This window comes from Melospiza melodia, chromosome 12, assembly GCF_035770615.1.
Source record: "Melospiza melodia melodia isolate bMelMel2 chromosome 12, bMelMel2.pri, whole genome shotgun sequence".
NCBI classification, from domain to species: domain Eukaryota; kingdom Metazoa; phylum Chordata; class Aves; order Passeriformes; family Passerellidae; genus Melospiza; species Melospiza melodia.
The window spans coordinates 2029445-2048743 of NC_086205.1; the positions used below are offsets into that span (position 1 = coordinate 2029445).

General features: G+C 52.8%; 1 protein-coding gene across 1 annotated transcript in view; it reads right to left on the minus strand.

Moving 5' to 3' along the window:
* The window catches only part of LOC134423825 (serine/threonine-protein kinase DCLK1-like), a gene marked incomplete at its 5' end in the record, with an annotated part of 31600 nt that overhangs the window by 4959 nt on the left and 7342 nt on the right, over nt 1-19299 (minus strand). Inside the window, 3 exon segments of the mRNA XM_063167241.1 lie at nt 1812-1949; nt 2046-2219; nt 4156-4205. Coding sequence (XP_063023311.1) covers nt 1812-1949; nt 2046-2219; nt 4156-4205 — 362 coding nt within the window.

Below are 19299 nucleotides of genomic sequence, written 5' to 3' on the forward strand. Positions count from 1 at the left end.
TGAGGCTGGCCCAGATGGGCCCTGGGGCTCTGGGCTGAAAAGGGGGGAAAAGAGAAGCAGGGAGGAAGGGCCAGATGCTGCTGTGACAATGCCATTCCATCCCACAGGTGACATAGTGAGAGGAGGGTGGGAACCAAATGGTGATTGCTGCTGATCTCCCTGACATCTCCAAGACAAGAGGCCCAGCAAGGACTGCACATCTGCCTCCTAGTGCTGTCCTGAATGGGAGCTCATCTCCTGGCGTTCATTATCTGCAAGTCTTGCAGCTTCCCAGGGACACTCCACACTTCAGGTAAGCAAAGCTGCTTACCTCACTATGTTCCTTGGGCCTCTGAAAGGGACTGTCCCCTTAGCTACAGCCTGGCAAGGAAGGGAGTCTAACAACACTCAGGATATTTTAGACTTTTATTGGCACTCAGGCTGAAACAAATTATCCCCTCGCTGCTTCTCCATCTTCATCCTTCTGTCCTGCAGGTGGCCTGTTCAGGCTGACAGCTCGGAGCGCCTGCAGGCTCCAGTTGGGCTGCAGCCCAGCTTTTCCTCTCACAGCTTCATTCTTATTATGACAATTCTTTCATTTCTACTTAAAAGCTTCCCTAAATTAACAACACTCTATTCTAAGCTAAACAATCCTCTTTTATCTAAGCTATCTACGTTCCATAATCCTTAAAACTTGATCCCTATATTTCCTAATTTTTTTCAACTTTCATCTTTTTGAGAAAGAAAAAACAACAGAGCTTTAAACTGAACCTAACACACACCTAACCTAACCTAACCTAATCTAACCTAACACCTACACTGAGCAAATATGAAAACTGTCACATTTCCTATCTATGGCACAGCTCCTCTTCATACTTGGGGGATAGCTGAAGCTCTGCCTGAAGATGACACATCGCCTTTTCACAGAATCACAGAATTACAGAAATTCTAGGCTGGAAGAGACCTGTAAGATCAACGAGTCCAACCCATGTTCTAACACCTTAACTAGATCATGGTGCCAAGTGCCACATCCAGTCTTTTTTTAAAGTCTTTGAGGGATGATGACTCCACCACCTCCCTGGGTAGATGATTCCAGTATTTGACCACTCTTTCTGTAAAATACTTCCTCCTTAATTCTAGCTTGCATCTCCCTTGGTGCAGCTTGAGACTGTGTCCTCGTGTTCTGTCTGTTGTTGCCCCGAGAAAGAGACCGACCCCAGCTCATCACAGCCACCCTTCAGGAAGCTGAAGAGAGTGATAAGGTCACACTGAGTCTCCTTTTCTCCAGGCTGAACAACCCCAGCTCCCTCAGTCGTTCTTCATACGGCTTGTGTTCCAAGCCCCTCACCAGCCTCGTTGCTCTCCTTTGGACTCGCTCAAGCATCTCAACATCCCTCCTAAAATGAGGGGCCCAGAACTGGACGCAATACTCCAGGTGAGGCCTCACCAGTGCTGAGTCCCTCCTCTCGGCTGGCGGGGCATAAGGGCCTCCTCAGGCGCAGGTGTCTCCTCTCCAGTCTTCCTGCACTTGCTTGGCTGAAATGATCAGAGCAGCCAGGCTGGAGGCAGGATCGCCTGAGGTCACAAAGGGATGTTGCCCAGAGGATAAAGAACAAAGAAAGGAACTCTTACTTTCCAGGATCCCACCCTCACGGGCTCAAGCAGGCTTCCCTGGCTACCAGGAAGACACACAAAGAGCACTGAGGGCAGCGTGTCCCCCTGCGCCTTCCTGTCCTGGGAGCTGTGTGTGCCACGTGGCCCACACTCCTCCTCATCCCTTCATGCAGGTGTCCTCAGCTGACAGGGCTTTTTGCCCCTTTGCTTTTTCTTACCTGCAGGAGTTCCTGGGCAGAGCAGCGCCTGTCCTTGTCTGCCTGAAGGCAGCAGCAGAGGAAGTCACGCAGGAGAGCCGAGTGGTGCTGGGGCTTCTGCAGTTTTGGGGACCCGTTCCTTTCTATCAGTTCATAAACCTACAGCACATGGATGCAAGAGGACACTGCACCTGCTCCTTTGCTAGCCACATCAGCTCTCTCCACACAGAGCCCTCTTGCTAAGCTGCACCTTACCCTGAGACGGGCTTCCCCCTCATAAGGAGCTTCCTCTTCCACCATTTCCAGCCCCATGATCCCCAGGGACCAGATGTCCACTTTGGGGCCGTAGGCTTCTCCTCTCACCACCTCCGGTGCCATCCAGCTGGGAGTGCTGATGCTGGAGCTGCACTTGCTGGGCTCAGGGCTGAGCTGAGCACAGAGGCCAAAGTCACATGAGGACAAAAACAAAGCCTGTCAAAGCCAGCTACCACTGGCAAAGCAGCCAAAACCATTGCCCACTCCAAGCCTGACCAGGCCATCTGAATCGAGCTGAAAAAGCAGCTCAGCTCTCCTTTCACGTGCCTGGAGCCAGGCAAACAGGGCATGGACCACTTCCAAAACACCCTCACCATTCGCGCACTGGCCAAGCGACGCTTCTCCCCAAGTGGCACTCACCAAAATGCAAGCACATGGCATGTGCTGGAAATGCTGCAGCCCAGCAGGGATACCCATCCAACTTGACAGATCCATCCATGCCCACAAGGACGTTGTTGCTTTTGATGTGTCTGTGGATGACTTGCAGGAATGAAGGAAATGCAGTCCTTGCAGGCACTGAGAGAGAAAAAGGAGGGAGGGAAAGTTAACGTGCACGATCTGATTTCATCCCACCAGAAAGGAAAGATCTCGATGGGATTGACGGCTTTCTCAGGCAACTGTGAGCAAGGGCGCAGCATCATGGTGCTGTCACCAAGAAGAGCTTGCTGCATCAACACTCTTGGAAGTTTTTTCTCGATTTCCAAGCAAAGGCATCTGGGCTTCCAAAAGTTCCACTGGCCTTCGGTAGGAAGCGCGTCACCTTTGGCTGGGAGGCAGCATGGCAAAAATTTTTGGGGAAGCCTAGTGGCAGCAGAGGAGGAAGCAACACCTTAGAGCTGTTCCAGAATCCATCGCCATCGGGGCTGCAATTGCTATCCTTTGAAGCTAACGCCAGCTCCTCTCCCTTAGCTTGAAATTCTGCCACCTGCATGCTGCCTTCCAGTGGCAAGGAATGTAGGACAGACAGACAGGCTCCAGGAAAACATTGCCAGGCAAAGCTGAGAAGAGGAAGCAAGTGAAACCAAGTGAGTGAGCGAGCACCAGTGCCACAGGACAGACAGGATGGAAGAGTGCAAGAACAGAGCCTGAGGAGTGCGGGGACAGTGGCAGGCAGTTCACTTCCCATGCTCTTTCTTCTCCTGTGTGTCGTGACAGCAGCAGCAGCAGCAGCAAAGGAAAGGTGAGAGCAAGAAATCTCGGCTCTCCTTAACCTCCAGCTGGCAAGCGGCATCCTGGGCAGGCTCGGGGAAGCACAAGTGGGATCCCTCACCTCCTGACAGACAGTGCCTATCTGTCCTTCCTCCAGGTACACTGCCCCGAGCACATCAAACAAGGTGCCACCATCCATGAACTCCATGGCCAGCCAGAGCTCTGCATCCATCAGGTAGCTGAAAGAAGAAAACCACAGCATGGAGAGACAGCAATGGGCACAGCCTCAGTCACCCCAGGGCCTGCTCTCCAAGCTACGTGTGCCACAAGAGATTATTGAACACCAGCTCCACCTCCTCCCACGCTCTGGAGACCACCAGAGAAATCATCACCAGCTCCCTTCTCTGCCGGTGACCAAAGGGCATCGTCTCTTGGGGCTTGCACTAGCTAAAGCTACGTTGACACGAGAATACGCCAATCTGTCTAAGTAGGCAACGATATTGGGACTCCTGTTGTCCCTCATGGCCAGGATTTCATTGGCAGCCAGCTCCTCGGACATCCCCTCCTCAAGTGACATGATCTTGATTGCCACCTGAAATGACCTTGGCCACCATTCCCTTGAGAAGATGCACCCTGCTCAAGATCACAAGGAGCACAGAGCGAATGCTGGTGCAATGAGGCAGCGGGCTGGGCCAAAGTGCCTTGTCACTCGACAGCAGAGCTTAGCAGAAGCACCAAAGGCCATCCCAAATGCATTCTGCCCCCTGAGCCTAGACTGTACTTCAGAGGAACAGCCTCTGCTGCAGACATGGACCTGCCAGCCAAACCTCCAGGCAGAGCTCACAGCAGTGGGGAAAGTGCTCCAGAGCTGCAACATAGCATGGGGCTGTTGGCACTTTACCTGTTGTCCGCTGCTGGTGTCAAGGGCTCTATAAACAGCTCCAAATCCCCTGGAAAGACAAAAGCAGCCAAAAGAGCCCTTTAGCCCTTGGCACTGGAATCAAGCCTAGGCAGCAGATCTCCCCAGGCTGCCTGCACGCCTTCCTTAGAAAATGCCTGGCTGCGGCCTCTCTTCGGCCAACAGCACGTCAGCCCGCGAGCCCTCTGCCGTGCGGGGCAGCCTGTCCAAGGGAACACTAAGTTGCAGCATGAAGACCAAGGGCCGCTGGAAACCTCCAAGGCTCAGCCAGGTCATTTCCAAACCTAAGGGGAACTCTCCTCCTTGTGCGGGTGTGTATGCATGTGTGTGTCAAAAAAGTGAGAAAAATTAAAGTCAGAAGACTGTCCTTGAGAATCTGACATTTCTTGAATGGCAAGGTGCTCTTTCAGGCCAGAAAGCTGCAGGGGCAGGGGATTTCCCAGCTCCTTCTCCTCATTGCTGAAAGCAAGACAATGCCAGCATCAACTTGTCTTTGATGAGGCCTTCGGATTGCTTGGACCGAGCAGTCGAGGCAGGCAACAGGAGGTCAAGCCAGAGCCTGACCATGACTGGAGCTTGCCTGACTTGACGCTTGATATTGCACCAGCCAAAGACCTGGCTCACACTTTTGTAAAAGGAGCTGACGTCACGCTTACCCTTGTCCCGGTTCTTCAAATGCCGTGTATTTGCTCGTTGGCTGGCCCACACTCACAATGCTCCCTGAAAGACAAAAGCAGTGCAGGGCGCTCACTCGCACACAGAGACGCCGCTGCCCAGAGCCTCCCAAAGGCAGCCCCGCTGCCAGCAGCTCTGGGCCCTTTGCGGTCTCTTGGCTTCCAGCTGCTGAGACCAGCAAGTGGGAGGGCCATCTTCTCCACCTTGCATCAGGTGGCCTTTCCAAGAAGGCCTTGATTTCCTTCAAGCGCTGCATCCCATGCCATAAGCCAAAATGAGGAGCCCTTAAGAAGGGGGCCCTAAGAGGTCACCAAGGGCCTTTGCAGCCTCTGCAGTCACAGCCACCATCACTGGCAGGTCTGCTGCCAGGGGCACAAAGTGTCTGAGCCGGAGGAGGAGTAAGAACGAGAGCCCAAAAACAGCTGGGGCCAGAGAGCTCCCTGGGGCCTAGTCACTTGCTAGGTGCCAGCCTTCTGCTCAAGCAGAAACAATCTCTGCTTTCGTCTTTGGCACAGAAGGCAGCCTAGGCAGAGCCAAGCCAGGCCCAGCCACCCTCACAGGCAGCAGGAACTCCCTGAACCCTGCCGCACTGCCTCAAAGCACAACAAGAGGTTCTGCAGAGAGACCTAAATTCCTCCGAGACCGAGGGGCAGCTTCTGGCACAGCCTACACCCAGACACGCACACAACACACTGCTCTGGCAGACAAGAAATGCACCCGCTCCTCCCTGCTCAGGCTCTGCTCCTGCCTCATCTCGGGCTGCTGGGCTGCGCTGCTGCAGGCAGTGCCAGCAGCGGGGGCGAGCTGGCTGCTGCAGGCCATGCTGCTCCAGCGGCACCAGGGGGAATTGCAGAGCCTGTGCTGAGCTGGGACAAGGAAGGATTGCCTGTCAGAAGCGTGGCTGGCACACATGCCCCGTGGAGCGCACGGCCAGAACAAGGCTTGGCAAGGTGCTGTCAGCCACCGCCAGGCCTCTCCAGCTGGGGCGTTTCCCATGTCCCCTTCTCAAAGGCAACTCGGGGAAAAGCCCAAAGGCTGCTTGGATCCAGCCTCTCACGGCCACCTGCATGCTCCATGTTTGCAGATTTTCTGCAAGACACTGGCAACAAGGTAGCCATGGGGCTGCCAAGATCCAGAAAGAGATCAGAGCAGGGCCCCAGAGCCTCATTGCTTTCCTCCCCCTGTCTTTCTCCTGCCAATGAAATCAGCCCGGAGCTGGCATGCAATGGTCTGCTCAGAAGCCCACAGCATGTCCCTTCTCTGATGTGTTTCATGGATTTCCCCTCTCCATGGCAGCCTTTGGGGAGCGGCCCTTCGGAGATGCCTTCCAGCCCTACCCAGACCCACCTGCCCTTTACAATGTAGGGCTGCCAAGGATTCTCCTCTTCAAACTCTGCTCTGAGTGGCTGGAAGTGAAGCACAGCCTGAAGCTAATTAGTCCATGGACACAGCAGGTCCCTTCCAGGGGCCAGTGTCTCCCAGGTCCCCTGTAAGGCTGTCAACTGCATCTTTGGGCCGCTCCGTCTGCTGACCACAGGCAGCCTGCACTGACAATGGGCACAAGGGGCTGACTCCTACACTGAGAATCATTGAATGCTGCCTCCTGTCTGATGCCAAGAGACATTCTCGGGCCCTCTCAGCATGCCAGCTTAAATGTCCAACTTCAGAACCCATTGGCCAGGGCTGCCCGGCTTGCCTGAAGCAGCGCTACGTCACGGTAGGCACACAGCTGCCAGCATATTCAGCCACCAGCAACAAGGGCTGCTCCAAAACTGGAAGCCTGGCCCTGCACCAAAGGCAGTGGCAAGTTCAGCTGCCACTTACTGGCTCTGCACGTTCAGGCTGTGGAGGGACAGCAGCTGGAGACTTGATGTTCCTTTGCTCCTCTTCAGCCTCTTCCTCAATGACAGAGGCAGCCAGAGGAGCTGCTGACCCTGCTGTTGAGCCCTGAAGACAGACAGAAGTGAGAGAGATGGGCAAAAGCCAATCCCTTAGGAGCTGCTTTCTATTGAGCTGGGAAAGGACCCAGAAGAAGGAGAAATCAGAGACTTTGATCCAAGTGGGAGTCTGAGGCATGAAAACCCGAGGAAGCTGGCTGAATGAAGTGCTACTCCATCTTGCTGTGCATTTGAGCTTCCCTGCTGCCTAGAAGCAGCAAGATGCCTTGGAGCTGTCCCATTTGCCTTTCATCTCTTGAAAGGCTCTTCACTGGAAAATCAGCAAACAGCCAGTGCTCCCTTTGCTGCTGCTGATGCCACCGGGCAGTTGGCCTTTCTTTCAGCCTCCCACACTGGCACTCCACACTCGACTGCCGCACAATTCTCACACGCCAGCAACGTCACAGCTTCCTTTGCCACTCACCAAAGGACAGTCTTGCCTCCATCCGCGTGTCAGGTGACCTGCAGCAAGCAAGGGAAAAGGAACCAGAGGCCCTTAGAAAAGTGCCTGTGCTGGCCACTCGCACAGCACAAGGCAGTCCCAACACAGAGCATTTCCCTTTCCCAGCATGCCTGCAGGAGCAACAGCTCTTTCCCACAGCAAGCAAGAGAACAACAAGGGCGCTATAGTAGGCTCTGTCTACATTTGGGCCTCTTTTGCCAAGAGAGAAATAGAAACACGGTGGTGGAAATGCCCCTTGCTCTTCAACACTGAGGTTCTGTTGTGCCCACCAGCTCAAGCAACATTTTCCTCTTCTCTTTCCTGCATTTTAGATAGATATTCTTTTAAATGGCATGCCCTAATTCCCATCCCTTGGCTGAAGATGATAGCCCAGCAAAGCTTCCACAAAGGGCCCCTTCCCTGTGGCAGCTCCGTGCTGAAGCAGCCCAGGAACAGCTGCTGGACTCAGCAGCAAACCCTCCCTGCATTGGACTTTGTGCTGCATGGCCAAGGGAATCGCAGTCTTGGCACACCGTCAAAGGGTCAAGTCACGCAGCCAAGGCCTCTAAGGGGCAGAATTTGGAGTGAAAGGTGCTTTTCTTCGCTCCTGGAGAGAACCACTGAGTTGCTAGAAGTACTTCTGAGGATCTCCCCGCAGAGTCTGCAATTTGCAGCTTCCCTTTCTTGAGGCAGCAAGCGGAGGAAATGACAGACTCCGCTGCCTCGAACTCTCTCGGGGAGGGAAGGCAGGCGCTGCAGGTGGCACGGCAAATACTCTGCACCTGCCACCCAGTATACAGATGCCGCCTTTTTAGCTGATGCTGCTGGCAGGACATTGACCAAAGCGGCGGCATCTTCATGGCCATTTTGTTCCCAAATAAACTGGGTCACTGGTGCGGCATCAAGAGCAGAGTGAAGCAAAAGGCGGGTGATGCCAGCCCCAGGAGAAACCTTTACTTATGAGTCAGCTGGGTCAGGTAGTAGCCAGAATAGACAAGAAAAAAGACCATGCAAACCACAGCACAGACCTGCCCGATCATTTTGGCAGCGCTGTGCGGGTTTGCACACTGAATGCCACCCAAGGGAAAGCCCAGACTCCTCTCGGGGTGCAGGTCATCTGCTGAGAACTCCTTGAGCACAAGGATCCTCCTGCAGGGAGCGAGTGGAAGAGCCGCTCTGGACAAGCAGGCCTTGCGTGCACCGGGACAACGCTGTGCTGCCAGCACAGTGACATGGCACCGCTGCCTTGGCCTCACAATAGCAGCTGCTCTGTGGCTTTCTTGTGCCCAGCAAGCCAACCTTCTGTACAGCTGATGCCACAGAAAAGCCTGGCAAGTTCTCCTCACTCATAAAGCAGCAGAAAATGTCCTCCCACTCCATAAGGCAGTGCTCAAGGCATCCCAGGGGAACTCAGAAAATGCACCAAGCCAAGTGACATCCAAGGAATCCAAGCAAACATGCCTTTTGGTCCCAAAAGCTTTGCCTGAAAGCAAGTCTGCTTCTTCTAGGTGGCATCATAGCTGGTTCTGAAAAGTCTCACTTCTTCAATGTCTTTTGGAGGGAAAAAGAAGCAAAGATAACAATTTTCCAGGAGTATTTTAGGCTGAAGTCACTTCTTGAGCACATGGGTGCATGCTGGCCTTTGCTGTGACTCGCTTTGGAGGCTGTCCTCCCTTTGTGTCATGGAGATGCTGGCTTAGTCGGGACGCAAAGCTCCTCTGGTCCTTCTTGCTATTTCTCTGGCAACTGAAAGTCTCAGAGCATCCCAAAGAGACGTGCGCTGATTCTTGGGCTGCCGCACTTTTGTTGTGTCGGAGCTCTGGCAGCAGCCTGCTGCTGGCTGCTCTGCAATGGTCTGCAGATGTCGAGCCCAAAGGAGCCCCCTTTGGAACAGTCCAGAGCTGCAATAGGACAGACGTTTGCCCAAGCTCCATGCTCCCTGTAAGGTTCCCTGCAGAAATTTGGATAGCTGCATCCCAGTACAAATGAGATGCAGTCACTCCCTTCTCTGTCAAAATCTTGAGGCAGACCCAGGAGGCATCTTGAAAGTGGAACAAAATCCTGGGCGGGAGGGGGAATGAAGTGCACGCAACTCTTCTGCAAATCAACTCTGTTCACCCGTGGAATCATGAGCCTTGGCTTAGCTTTCTTTTGTGGTGACTCAGCACAGACATGTCGTCTGATGTTCCACAGGACCGTGTCTTTGAGGAGCTTTAGAATGGGCCCATCAGACTTTGGATTTATAGGATTGGATTGCACTTCCACCATGTGGAAGATCTGAAGAGCACATGTGAGTAGGAAATAGATTTGCCTTAGCATCCCAGGACATGTCAGCTATTTTTTATTTTGAGGAGATTTTTCACAAGTAGTGGTGACTTGAAGACACCCCAGGATTTGATTGCCCATTCTGAGTCACAGTATTGCAGGTTGACTTTTTACCGCAACACTTTCAAAACCAGGGATTACCCAAATGGATTTTCTCAAACTTCTACAAATTTACCTCTGCTTTGTGAGCAAAGTTTCCTTACGGCTTTTTAATCAACTCACAGATCTTCTCATTTCCCCTACTTTGGCTTAAAGTACTAAAGCACCTCTTTTTGAAATGTAGCTAAAATGCAACCGTTTCTGCTACTTTGTGTATCTTTTCTTCCATGAGATGGAAATAGTCAGTTGTGCTCTGCTTTATAGCATATTTCATAATTGTAGGACTGAAAACAGACCAAAGGAACTTCTCCCAGCATTAGAAAGTATGTAGAATAGCATTATAAAGATGCTCTGGCAATATTAATTTTATGCTTTATATGTAACTTTATTGAATTTATACTTCAGAGTAAATGTTACCTTGCAGGATTTCAGCTCAATTATAGGAATTGATTTCAGGCAGTCTAATTTTCCTGTAAGACTGGACAGGGAAAATAATAATTTAGGAAAATGAGTTTTCCACATACATGTGCAGTACTGTCATGTCTGGCTTATTCTTGAAATGGCTCCATCTCGTTGACTGAGCCCACAAGAAACTTAGTTTTTCTTGAAAAGAAAGTAATCTGGTCCGTTAAATTACAAAATGGCATCTGAAACACCTCTCCAAGGTACTATGTACTTCTAGGACCAACAACTCCACGGTAGATCCCTGCTGTGGATGCATCCCTCAGAATTAAAATCAAGCATCTTTGGGAATCTCGAGTTTGTTTCAGAGATATCATGGTCAAAAGTCACACCTTAAAACACAGCTCCCATCAGTTTCAAAATAAAATAAAATTCTTCCATATATGTGCAATTCAGAGATGAGGAGGAAGGGAGGGAATGTACTGGAGGTTTCTGAGAGGAGGAAAAAAATATTATAAAACTACTCATCCTTGTTCATTATTACACCTGAATGAACTCCTTGCTGGTCAATTATTAGAGTTAAATTACAAAATGATCAGCAACTCTATTAAAGTTTAAAGGTTTAACTTAAGAGTTATGTTCCCTCCTTCCCATACCACTGCTGTGGGGATGGGGCACATTGTCACTCATTTCTAATGGAGTAGAGGAATATATTACTTCAAGTGGATTCTGTCCAAGAACACAATGTGAGCTATTCTAAGTAGTAAGTAAAGTTGCAAGAACTGAGAAATTTGTCAGAACCCTATTTTTCCATTGCTTTTTGATTCTTGGTCCATAAATTCCTTTGACAAGCCAGACTGTACCTGGGACTAAATTTTCAAATACACTCATGTTTCAGTATGTCCAGCTCTCTCAGTTGCTAAGGGTTGGACATTTATACATTTACTGAGACCCCTGGTGCTGAAACCAGCCTCATTTCATCTCCTCCTGTCCTGGCTGATCTCCCCTCTTTCCTCTTCCACCCACTGGCTTTTCTCTCCCCCCAGCCCCCTGTGAAGAGCCTGGCTCTGTGTTCTCCATCCCCTCCTCGCTGGCACTGCCAGGCTGGCATGAGGAGCCCCTCAGCCTTCCCTGCTCCAGACTGGACCAGCCCAGCTCCCTCAGCCTCTGCTCACAGCCCAAGGGCTCCAGCCGCACCTTGGAGGCCCTTCCCAGACCCTGCTCCAGCTGCCAGACATCTTTCCTGCCCTGGGACCCCAAACCAGGCCACAGTGACCTGGATAATCCACGTCCTTGATGTCCTGGTCACACCGCCCTGGCCCCTTGTCCCCTGTCAGGCTCTGGGGTGGATCCTGTGGAACACCCTTTGGTGGAGGCTGTGGCTCCAGGTGGGCTGGGGGGATCCCGGGGGACAGGGACCCTGCTGGGCATGAACAGCATTGGACTTGTTGGGAGAAACTGTGAGGGGGAGCTGGGGCAGAGTGATGAACCCAGTGACCTGACACAGCCCTGCTGGGATGCCACACAGCCCCTCTGGGATGTCACAGCTGCTCTGTGAGGTCACAGCCCAGTCTCTAATGTCACACAGCTGGCCTCTGATGTCACACCAGGGTCTGTGATGTCATAGTCTGCCCTGTGATGTCACAGCTGGATCTCTGATGGCACAGATATGGCCTATGATGTCATAGCTGCTCAATGACCTCAGATACCCCACTCTGTGATGTCACAGTCCACTCTGTGACGTCATGCTACCAGATAAATTGTCTCAACCAGCTGAGCTCACACCTGGTTCTCCACAACCCCAGGCCTATGGAAACCACACAGTGCCCATTGTGTGAGAAGGGGAACTGGAAGTTCACCACCCTCAGTGTCCTGCCAGCTCAGCCAGGCCCACAGGAACATTGGGATCCACAACCACCAGGGACCAGCAGAGAGACCCCCAGGACAGAAGAACACATGGGTAAAGGGGAGGGGAAATATGTAAATGATTTTGGAGAAATGATTATCACATGTGTGAAAAAGAATAGAAAATCACCAAATTTGCAGATGACACCAAGCTGGGTGTGAGTGTGGATCTGCTGCAGGAGGGCTCTGCACAGGGCCCTGGACATGCTGGATCCAGGGCCCAAATCCAACAAGGTGAGGTTTAACAAGTCCAAGTGCCGGGTCCTACACTTTGTTCACAACAACCCCTGCAGCACTACAGGCTGGGGACAGAGTGGCTGGACAGGAGCCAGGCAGAAAGGGACCTGCAGGGACTGATGGACAGCAGGCTGGACATGAGCCAGCAGAGTGCCCAGGTGGGCAAGAAGGCCAATGGCACCTGGCCTGGTTTCAGGAATGGTGTGACCAGCAGGAGCAGGGCAGGGATTCTTCCCCTGTGCTCAGCACTGCTTGGGCAGCACCCTGAATGCTGTTTGCAGTTCTGGGGCCCCAATTTAGGAAGGACATGGAGGGGCTGGAGCGTGTCCAGAGAAGGGCAACAAGGCTGGGGAGGGAGCACAAGAGCTTTGAGGAGCAGCTGAGGGAGCTGGGGTTGCTTATCCTGGAGGAGGCTCAGAGGAGACAAGGCACAGGTCAGGGCACAGGTTGGACTTGATGATCTCCAGGGCCTTTTCCACCCTTGCTGATTCTGGGATTCTCTGAAAGCACCCTTGGAGCAGTTGCAGGAGGAGCCCTGGGCCTCCTCTTCAGGAGCTCCAGCAGCCCAGGTCCCTCAGCTTCTCCTGCCAGCCCCAAAGCCCATCCTGTCAGTCCTGCAGAGCCTCTGCAGCTCCTCCTCACTGCCCAGAACAGGGAGCGCAGAGCCTGACACAGCAGCCCAGATGTGCCCCCCTGGCCTGGGGTGCCTCTGGCAAGGGAGCAGCACCAGGCACTGCAGGAGCCTGCAGACAATTCCTGCAGCACTTGCAGGATGATCCTGCTGCCCAAGGGACGTTCCCATGGGGCCAAGTCAGGAACTGCAATGGGGAGTGGGGCCAGAGAGGAAAGGGCAACCAGGGATGGGCTGTGTGCAGAGGAGGGAACAGGGGTGGGCAATGGGAAGACATTTGTATCAGGAAGAGGAAAGAAAGCAAAGGTGAAGCCAAGGAAATGCTCAGGGCAGTTTGGGGGTGGCTGCCAGGCAGCCCTGGCTCTGAGCAACAGCGTCTGCAGTGGCACAGGAAACTCCCAGCTGATGGGAACAAATTATCTTGCTGACTGCAGAGGCCAGGACAAAGCTGAGTGGTTTCCCTGGTGTCCCCCAGCCCTTGCTGGCCCCAGGGGCTGATGGCATTTGTGCTCCCTCAGGTTCGTGTCCCCACAACAACAGCATGGGGGTGCTCCCCCTGCTCTGTGCAATGCAAACAGGGGCTGCTGAGCCAGTGCTGCCGTGTCTGTGCCTGCAAGGATGGGGCACCTGTGTGAGCTAGGGGAGAGGCCAGGGCTGCAGAGGGGGGATGTTGTTGGCAGCTCCATGAGGACGCTCTGGGACGCTGCCCTGGGCTGTGCAGCGCACTGGGGATGGATCAGCCGCTGCTCTGCTGCTCCTTCCCGTCTGCCCCAGGGCCCTTGCAGAGCACCAGCTGTTGGTGTCCTCAGCTGCCACGGCATCCCTCAGGACAATGTGGTGCCAGGGCTGTTCCTGGTTGCCAGGTACAATTGCAGTGACACTCGTTGGTGCCACCAGGTGCCATGGCAACAGCGATGGGGACGTGTTCCTTGGTTTGGTGCAATGGCAACCAGTGCCAGGCCCAGTTGTGATGGTTGGTGGCCTTGGGAAGCTGCCCTGGCCCCGTGCTCAGGGCTGGTGTCAGTGCCCAGAGCCAGAGGGGATCCCTTGCTGGGGGCTGTGCCATGGCCACCTGCCCTGTGCCGCGCTGGCCGCTCAGGCACCAGGAACCAGCAGCCACCGGCACTGCCAGGGCCAAAGGCCAGGTCAGCCAGACAGAAAGGGACAGGGCTGGGCAGTGTTTCCATGGCAACCAGCACTGGGGGGGGACACCTGGGTCACCTGGCCTGGCAGTTGCCATGGAAACCCCTGGCAGGCACTGAGGGCACAGCCCCTGGCACCGAGACACTGCTGGGCCGGGTGCTGAGCACAGGGCTGGGCACGCAGAGATGGTTTTGTTCTTGCTGAGCTGCACCACAGCCAAGGTCTGTCCTGCCCCTCGTCCAGCCACGCTGGGGAGGGGCTGGGGCTGCAGGGGAGCTGGGCAGGGGACACAGCCAGGACAGGGGACCCCAACTGACCCCGGGCATACCCCAGACCAGAGCACATCATGCTCAGGGTGTGAAGGGGGGGAACAAGGAGGAAGGGGGAGGGAGGGCTTTTGCCTTCCCAGGTATCACTTAAGGCAAGAGGGGACCCTGTTTCACCAGTGGGCAGGGTCACTACCAAAGACACAGACACCAACTTAAGGAATTGTGTCATTTATCTCATGCACAGCTGCCAAGAATTACAAAAGGATAAGCTCAGCAAAGCACATCATCATTAGCAAAGAATTACAAAAGAAGCTCAGCAATCCATCATAACCCATCATTACATTTTGATGACCAATCCCTTAGTGAAACACTAGAGGTGTTTGTGGCAGATATAGATTCTGGCTGACTATCAAGGTACACCTTACAGACATCAGTAGTACTTTAGTGACACTGTTCTTCATTCTTTTTTCTCAATCTCATTCCAATTAGGAACAAGAATTCTGTTGTCCATGGAGCTGGCACCTTTTTAATTCCAGATTAATGCCCCCAGGCCCTTTGCTGTTCAGCTTTACCATGCTGTCTGTGGCTTACAAGGCTTGGGGGGCCCTTTCCCCTCTGGCTGGAAGGGGCCGGGTCCCAGTCCCTGAGGGACACCCAGGCTCCTGGATGGAATTCCTGTGCAAGTCCCTCAGTGTCACAGCAGCCTTCACATGGAGCCCCGTGGATCAGAGCATGTTCCAAAGGGGCCCTTGGGGCAGACAGGGAGATCTGGTCTGGCAGGATGTGTAAAACAATATCCTGGCAGATTTACTTGTTCTCACACAGGATCCTTGGCTGCAGGGACACATTCCCATTGTTCCTGCCCAGGTTCCAGGACTCAGAGTTGTCTTTCCTAGGAGCTGCTCCTTCAGCTGCCTCGGGAGGGCCTTTTGGCCTCGGGACCCACACTCCACAAATGGTGGTGACTGGAGGTGGATCTCCTGTTTTCACAATTGTTCTTAAAATTGCAAGATCAATAATTGTGCTACCTGTCATGGGGTTGAATAATCCAATCTTGTTCACTATTATTTAACAGAATTACTGTAATTTCTCCTGGATATTCTGCATCATTTCCTCCTGCCATGACAGGAACACTTGGCAAGGCCAAGCTCCAAGGGAGCAGTTACCAAAGCAAAGTGTCCTGGAGGAATCTGAATTCCTGTTTCAGAACTGACAGCTCTCATTGGCTTTGAATTTATCCTAATGAATTCCAATGCATGAAGGCCCAGCCCTGCAGCCTCTGGGCTGGCCCTGCCAGGGGCCATCACAGCCAGAACAACTTCCCAGGCAGCCCAAGTCTCACTGCCCATGGCTGGATTTGCAAATTGGGGGCAGCCCTGCACAGCCAGGGGGTTTCATTTCCCCAGTGGGCCATTGTGAAGGGCATGGAGCACATCTGGGAGATGGGTTCTCCATGGACAAAGGTTCCCATCTCCTCATCTTTCCAAATGCTCTTTTAAGAACCCCTTCACCCTTTCAACCAATCCTGCAGCTTGTGCATAGTCTGGTACATGAAAAACCCTGCAGGCAAAATCACTGTAGTTTTCACAGGAACAGACAAAGCACTCTGCATCACAGTATCAGCAAATCCTGTAAAAATAGCCAGTTTCCTCCCTTTCTCCCTTTTTCATTGTATACAATCTCACAAAGTTGACCACTGACATTAGGGTCCTGGCCAATCCTGTTCTGTAGGGTATTTAGTGTTACATCCCTGAGCAGCCAAAGATACCAAATTAGTATTTTCAGCAATATTTCACATTATTATTATTATTTTGTATGTACATATTGATATAGAAATATATATAGACATATATATATAAATCTATAAACATAAGTATGAAGGTCTTATTATACTTTAAACATGTATATAGTTATTTATTATATTGAAATTTCACTTGCACAAGTGCATCTGAGCTCAACATTAAAACCTTCTTCTGTTGCTTCATAAGCAACAGAAAATTTGTTCCTTCTGAACACCTTCTGAAGGTGCTGCTCCCAATGTACTCTTAACAAATTCATCTTTGTCTGCCCAAACCCACAAGGTCTTTTCCTTTTCCATGTGCAAGTTTTGGATGCATTTGAAGCCATCCAGGGGTGCAGCTTCTTTTACCCGACTGCCCCACTGCCCACACAGGGATCCAACCTCAGCCCACTCCAGAGCCAAGGAACTCCAGGGAAGGGCTTCCCAGCTGGGAATTTCTGATGGGACGGATTCCTCACATTGACATTGAACAAGTGACATTTTGTTGGGATCTGACCAGACTGTGCCAGTTTTGTTTTGCCAGTGGGCAGGGTCAGCACCAAGGACACAGACACCAACTGAAGGAATCAGCGTCATTTCCTGCAGTTCAGAGCAGCAAAGAATCACAAAAGGAGCAGCTCAGCAATGCACCCCATCATCCCCACCAAAGATTGCCTGCAGTGATTAAGATCCAGCAGCATTTACCCTCAGCCTTTACCATCCCCGAGACCCACTCAGCAGCTGGGGAAGCTGTCACAGCCAAGGGCTGCAGAGCCACTCCTGGGCACTGGGAATTCCTGCAGGTGCCTCCAGCCCCAGGTGAGGCTCCAACCCCGCTGGGAGAGGGCCCAGCTCTGACAGTGCTGAATGAACAAACTGACAGCACTGCTAGTGTGGCAACATCTGCTTCCATCCTCCTCTTGGGTCCCTCCCAAAGCCTGGCCAGGGCTCAAGGAGGAACCAATGGAGCTGACTTTGACCATACAGCCCCAAACAAGGCCAGATGTCAGATTTCATGGCCTTGTCTGGCTCCTAAATACACAAAGGTCAAATACATGTTTCACTAATGAGTGGCTACATCGATCACAGTGCTGATGACCATGCATATTTCATCAGGGAGCAGATACAAAGATAACCTTTGCTTGGAAGGTTCATCCAGAGGCCACCTTTGGCTCAGGGCCTGCTGTCCAGGCCTCACTCAGGGCTGGTGTCCAGGCCTTGGCACTCCAGGGACGTGGTTTACTGCTGGGCTTGGCACTGCTGGGTGAGCGGCTGCACTGGGTGAGCTCAGAGGGCTTTTCCAACAGAAAGGATTCTGTGATTCCATGATTCTATCCACTGCATTCAGCTGGGGCTATTTTAGCAGCATTACTTTGCTCCAAAAGTTCCCTCTTGCCCAGCTCCTGTGGCCTGAGGCTTCAGCTCCTTCAGCTCCTGGTGCTGAGCTGCTCATGCTGAACGAGACGGCTCGGAGAGAAGAACACAGTCCACGCAATTCCTTCTGGGACACGGAGAGGGGAGGCTGTGCAAACAGGAGCATTGTTTGCTGTGGCCTCCTCTCTGCCCTTCACGCCTTTCAGCACTTTGAACCAGCCAAGAGCTTTCTCCAAGAGTGCAATGGAGCAGCTGCTCCTGCTCCCAGGCCTGGCTCTCTCCAGTCTCTGCCCTTGCCTGGTTCTGTCCCTCTTGCTGTGGCCTCTGTTCCCCCAGGGCTCGCTGGCTGCTGCCCAGGACTGTGGCACTGGCACAGATCCAGTGCTCCAGACCCTCCATTCTGTGCCCTTGCAGCTGCCTGGGCACAGCAGCCTTTTCCATCTGGAAGCTCCCCATGGACAGGGAGTGCCCAGCTCCGTTCCCTGCACAGCCTCCAGGAGCCCAGGGCTGCCATCTCCAGTCCCTGCTGGCACTGGGGGCTCCCAGGTGCCTCAGGTGCTGTGACACTGCTGCACACGGGAGGGAAGAAGGGCAGGGGCTGTGCTCAAAGTCAGCTCCATGTGCTGCTGCTGCTGCTGCTGCTGCTGCTGCTGCTGTGGGGTCATTTGTGCAGCCCTGGCCCAGAGTCAGGGACCAGATCCTGCCAGTCTCTTCCAGCCCTGGCTGCTCAGAGTTTGGGCCTTGGAGCCTCAGGTGGCCAAAGGCAGCTGCTGCTGGTCCCTCTGTGTGCCCGTGTTCAGCAGTGCTGCTCCATCAGTCTGTGCCCAGCAACGGGGAAAAGCCTCAGCCCTGCAGGGCCAGGAGCTGCCGGGCTCTGCCTGAGCAGCTTAGCCAGCAGGAAGGGAGCTGCTCCACACAGGAACCAGGAGCAAAGGACAATCCTTTTGTAGGACATGTTTTCTATTAAAAGGAAAAAAGGGGAAAAAGGAAAAAAAGTTGATAAATTGTAAAAGATAAGCATAAAATCCAAGTGTTAGTGAAAAAACATAACGTACAGTTAATGAAAAAAAACCATAAATGCCAAGTTACATTCTTTGCATTAACAGGTAAATGATCTTTTCAAAAAGAGAACTCAGTTATTTACATTGTAAATGTGCTGATAGCATGGATCCATCTTTGTGACCTCAAAAGCCTCTTAAAAGATTTTGGGCTTTTTTATCAACACTGGTATTTGACATTGTGCTCGAAGCAAGAGGAAATTGCTTTGTGCCCTTCCAGCTCCACGCAGGACTGGGAATGGAAACTCTGTCAAAGCCCAAATCCTTTACAAGATGACCTTCCTTCTCAGCCTGGGAATGTGCTGCACATTCCCTTTGAAACTGTCAGGGATTTCTTAGAGACACAAAGTCCCACTTACGGCTTTTTCCTCTGGTTTGGAAGTGCAGAAGGGCAGTTCTCCATCCATCGGCTCCAGACTGCACTGCCTCAGGAGCACGGCCCACTCACCAGCTTTGGCCCACTCGTGGCACGGCTAGAGGAGGAAGAAAGTGCAATTGCACAATTCCAGCCAATAAAGAAGGAAGAATGGGACAGACAAAACACCCTGTACAGATCCAGGTGCTCAGCTGGGACTGTGGAGAGTTTGGGTCCTTGCCAATTGGATCTGTGTTCCTAGCTGCAATCTCTGGGCCTGCAGCAGAGTCTCACTCACCTGCCAAAGCAGAAAGCTCAGGCACTGTGCTCGCAACGGGCTCGTCTGATGCAGAGCTGTCAGAGCAATGTGAGGGCAGAGCCAGCCCAGCTGGGCCCAGGGCTGAGCCCAGCAGAGCCCTGGCAGAGCCCAGAGCAGCCTCAGCACCCGCAGAGCCCGGCTGCAAGGAGAGAAAGCAGAAACCGCCCGTCAGCTG